The sequence below is a fragment of the Penaeus vannamei genome, chromosome 41, assembly GCF_042767895.1.
Source record: "Penaeus vannamei isolate JL-2024 chromosome 41, ASM4276789v1, whole genome shotgun sequence".
In the NCBI taxonomy this organism is placed as follows: Eukaryota; Metazoa; Arthropoda; class Malacostraca; order Decapoda; family Penaeidae; genus Penaeus; species Penaeus vannamei.
This window is the reverse complement of record NC_091589.1, coordinates 26,164,920-26,169,919: the sequence shown is the minus strand read 5'-3', so window position 1 is coordinate 26,169,919 and position 5,000 is coordinate 26,164,920. Positions and strand designations below refer to the sequence as shown.

At 35.3% G+C, this 5,000-nt stretch overlaps 1 protein-coding gene across 1 annotated transcript in view; it reads left to right on the top strand.

Annotated features, from left to right (window-relative positions):
* Positions 1-5,000, top strand: part of Etfb (Electron transfer flavoprotein beta subunit) — a 6,187-nt gene that overhangs the window by 390 nt on the left and 797 nt on the right. The window contains exons 2-4 of the mRNA XM_027360550.2: positions 3,601-3,759; positions 3,916-4,155; positions 4,658-4,798. Of these exons, the coding sequence (XP_027216351.1) occupies positions 3,601-3,759; positions 3,916-4,155; positions 4,658-4,798 (540 nt within the window). The remainder of the gene's footprint in view (positions 1-3,600; positions 3,760-3,915; positions 4,156-4,657; positions 4,799-5,000) is intronic.

Sequence of the window (5,000 nt, the reverse complement as noted above, 5' to 3'; positions counted from 1 at the left end):
TTATATCCATAACTATTTATTTATTTTTTTACGTATATACCAAACCGGTATCTTTAAATAACTTAATTAAATTAAATTATTAATTAAATCAAATTAAAGCTGTTCTTCTGACAAGTTAAAAAAAAAAAGTCATGGTATTTAGCTCTTATTTAACTTCTTTCCATTTCTATTTCGTTATCAGTTGACTTTGCAAAAAAAAAAAAAAAAAGTTCTCAGGGACATGAATATATAATTTTCTTCTGATAAGCTGATAGTGTTTCTCGGGTGCAGGTCGGCGCGGCTTTTTGGTTCCCGTGCGAGGTCAATGTGTAGGGTCGATTGGCTGAGTGAATTCTAACGGCCGGTTTGTTAGAATTGTGCGAGGCCTGAATATTCATATGCTTATTCTTATTATTTATTATTATTATTATTATTATTTATTATTTATTATTATTCTTATTATTATTATTATTATTATTTATTATTCTTATTATTTATTATTCTTATTATTTATTATTCTTATTATTTATTATTATTTTTTATTATTTTTTATTATTATTATTATTATTATTATTATTATTATTATTATTATTATTATTATTATTATTATTATTATTATTATTATTATTATTATTATTTATTATTTATTATTATTATATGAGTATTCCTATACCTAACATGCATAAATAAAGAAATAAATGCATATTTATCAGTCTGGACATGCGTATCAACCCGGCAAATTGATGGTTAAATGTATATCTATCAGACATATAGACAGATATGCCTCTATTTCTGCGTCTGAATTTATGTAAATTCATTGGGTCGAGCCTGGCACAGTTCTAACAAACCGGCTGAGAGATACTTTTTTATGTGTCATGTTCGTTACGTATTCGGATAATAAAAAAAAAATGGTTCTTCTTTTCCTATTAGATGATTTTCGTTTCATGGTAATGAAGTTTATTGAATTATAGTTATTAATTCACAATTCTCTGTATTATGAAATCCTTAATGTCTAAAGCCATACTTGGTGGTGTCGAGTGATTGTCTTGCCCGCTGCACCTTTGGCTCTCCAATAAAGGTCGACCATTTATACTCTGGCAAAATGGAGCTTAGACGCTTTCCTTATATATTGATAAACTGGCAAGGAGGTCTGTCAAAAAGTTGTTTATTTGGTAGATTTTCCTTTAACTTTAGATATGATATACATAAAGAGTGTCTGGAATTTATTAATCTATCAGTGTTTGTTGAAGGTTGCCGTTTGCGATGCAGCAGGATAAAAAAATGAAATTGGACCAGAAGTTGTATCTGCGTTTTACTGTCTTGCTCTAGAATTGAAGGTCACGTAGAATATTTTCTTGGTTTATGACACAATTGAAATTGCTGCAGTTTGCTATATTAGTTTTGTGATAAAAAACATATTGTCTGGATTATTGCATATAAATATAGATTGTTGTATAGAGCTAGAGAGAAATGGATACTTCCATGATATGCAGCATTAGAAGTAGTCAGAAAGAGCCCAGATACAGCTGCTGCGGCCTCAAATTTACCAGAAAATGATGAAAATATCCGCTGCATATGACCCTCGCACAGCCAGAGTTCCTTAACGTTCATTTTCTATAAGTTGGCACAAAGTGCTAATAAATGGGGGCACAGGGGGCTTCCTCCCTCTGCCTAGGGAATAGATAGAAGGTAGGAAAGCTTAGGTTATGATTTTTGGGTTCACATGATACCCTGATTTTGGGACTCTGGCTCTGGAGGGTGTCTGACCCTTGGTAATAAATACTGAAAGGATTATATTGAGGAAAAAATAACTTTCCAAAATTTTATGACATAATGATTGTTAATGATAATGTCTTCATGATTATTAGGTGAAGTGAATCTTCAGAAAATGCCTTTGCAGCTACTACACCCGTCAATGATCTGGCAGTGCCTAGCATGTAGAGCTTCCTAACTTGTTTTATGGCCAAGTACAGAACCAGGTCACACTCCATTCTGCAGGATTACATATGGTGGAAACTTATTGATCTTTGCTGGACTACTGTTGCGTCTCTTATCTAATAGGATTGCCCGGCCTTCCAGCACAGATCACATCAAGTTTTAAGCAGATGCAGATTGAATGTCAGTATGATTGATAAAACGTAAGGTAGACATTCAGAAGACATTTGCTCTGCTCTCACAGTTCGACTATCACATGACATTGGCAGTGATCTATCCAGATTTACTTGCTGCCAGCTGTGTTAGGTGGTCTACAATCAGAGGTCCATCCTTATAGTGGCACAGTGCCAAGTTATCTTTTAAGAATATCTAATAAACAAGCATCTAATTGGTGATTTTTTAATACTCTTGAGAAGAATAAGCCTCGTTCATGTTAAGAGATAGATTTAACCACCACAGGTTAAATTACGTATTCTCTTTTATAAATAAGAAAAACTTGATTGGTGCAAATGTGAGGAATTTGTGAAAACTGGGGTACCTCTTATGAAATGTTAGTTTTCTATGAATAGCCACTGAAATGACTCCCAAGTTGAGGCTTGATTCCTGTCTTGGCTAAAAGAAAAAGAAAAGCCTGCTATGAAAGTTGTTGGGGATTAATCAGTTATCAAATTAATGCAGATTATGCATAATTAGTTCACATTCTTCCAGTTGTATCTATATTATTCTTATAAAAAACAATAACACCTATTTTCCTTGTCTATATAAGAAACTGCATGAGTGCAGTATATTAATGCATCCTTCATCTAGGTATAATAATAGAAAGTGACCTTGTCTGATAAATAAATAAGAAAACATTTAGTGTATTAGAGAATGAAAATTGATGATGGTTCCAGATAAAAGAATTTAATTTGTGGGAAGTTTTCTAACTGTTAGCCAAGCCTGAGTATCAATATTAATGATCATAGTAACCGCAAAATGAAATTCATCATTGCAAATGCAAAAGTATTTTGTTTACTTCCTTTTTTTTCTTTTTATTTCCACAATCCTTCTTTTACTCTGTTGCAAGTAGCTTTTGTCAAATCTTGTCTTTTCTCAGCATTTCCTTAATCTTTCTCTTCTTCTGTATCAGGTTTAACATTTTCTAGAAGCTTGAAGGGTGGCATAATAAGCATGAAAAAGGCAGAAGGAGAAGAAATGCAGTGAGGTATTCCTTTTTTTAACAAGTGGTCTGCCAATGACACACATGAGCTACTACCATTGTGCAAATTAATTGTGGTTTTGATGTAGTACAGGGTCTTGTTAGAATCTGCATTGTAAGTACTTCATAGTCTTCAGAATCTGCAGTACAAGTACCTTACAGTGTTCAGAACTGAGCTTTATTGCTATGTATAATGTTTGGTAACTATTTGGGGCAGTTTCTGCAGCAGTGACACCAGGCCAGGGGCACATTTTGGCTTGCAGCTTATGGATTAAGGCCCACAAGATGTATAGAGAGATAGATATACATAGATATAATTTGTTTTTATCTTGTTAGTGTAATGTATGAACTATTTTACAAATATAACTGTATCATCAAAATATGTAATGTAAAAAAAGAAAAACAAAAGTGAAATTGTTATTTTCTGTTGACTCTGTACTTGTTTTCAACTCAAATTTCAACTTATAAGCCAAATTTGATAATTTCAGATTCGTGTCCGCCCTGACAAGTTGGGTGTGGTGACTGATGGCGTCAAGCACTCGATGAACCCTTTTGACGAGATTGCTATTGAAGAAGCAGTCCGTCTGAAGGAGAAGAAGATCGCCAAGGAGGTTATTGCAGTCTCATGTGGGCCTGCACAAGCACAGGTGAGATGGAAGCGAAATGGAAACTGATTTGTGTTATGCGTTTTCCTTTTGATTATTGGTTTGAAGGTACCTCTCCTGAGAGAGAGTGAGTGAGTGAGTGAGTCTACCAGTCTGTCTGTTCTAACCATTCATTTTACATTTTTCATTATTTTGCAGGAGACCATCAGGACTGCCTTGGCTATGGGAGCTGACCGTGGCATTCATGTGGAAGTCCCAGCCAAGGAGATGGAGAAGCTGGAGCCCCTCCATGTGTCCAAGATCTTGGCAAAGCTTGTGGAGAAGGAAGGAGGAGATCTGCTGATTGTCGGCAAGCAGGCCATCGATGACGACACCAATGCCACAGCTCAGATGACGGCGTCTCTCCTCAACTGGCCCCAGGCAACGTTTGCTTCTGAAGTGAGTCCTAATGCCTAATAGTTCGGTTCAGTTCGGTTAGATTTGCGAAGTCTAGCTTTGCCCGGGCTTTTTCTCAGGAGTGGCTTGGAATGCCTAATAGAAAGGGCAGGATGTTTTAGGAACTTTACTCGAGTCTCTCCTGACCACAGTATTTGTTCCAGTAAATATTAGATTCTGGCTATAACTTTAGAAGGAGTTATTTTCACCAAAGAAATTGATTTTAGTTATGCTGGAAAGTCATTGTAATGTTTCCTGGTATTATTATTATAATTTTTAATTTTATTTTTTCATGAGCCAAAGTTTGGAAAGTTTCCTTCAGTAAAGTAGAATTCTTTTTATAAATATATCATATCAGGATATCGAGTGAGGAAGAATATGAATCGATACTTCAATTAAGAACATTGTTGTTATTAAAGGATGAATTAGGAATCTGACTACATTAAACCTAGAGAGACCACAAAGGAGTAGTTAGTGACTGTAAACTTTCTTAAACTTGTTATAGATAAAGAAAACAGATGGTGAATTGGAGGTGACTCGAGAAATTGATGGCGGGTTGGAGTCCATCAAGGTGAAGCTCCCTGCCGTTGTTTCTGCTGATTTGCGACTTAACGAACCTCGTTATGCCACACTCCCCAACATTATGGTAGGTGGATCATTGTGATTGTTGGCAGAATTGTTAGCAGAACTGTAGATTTTTATTTGTTTTTTTGCTCTTCTACTTTTTCTTTCTCTTTCCCCTTATCACTTCCTCCCCTCCTTCCTCCTCTCTCCTCTACCTCTACCACCTATTCCTCCTCCTCCTTCCTCTTTCTCCTCCTCATCTTCTTTTTCCTCCTTATCTTCCT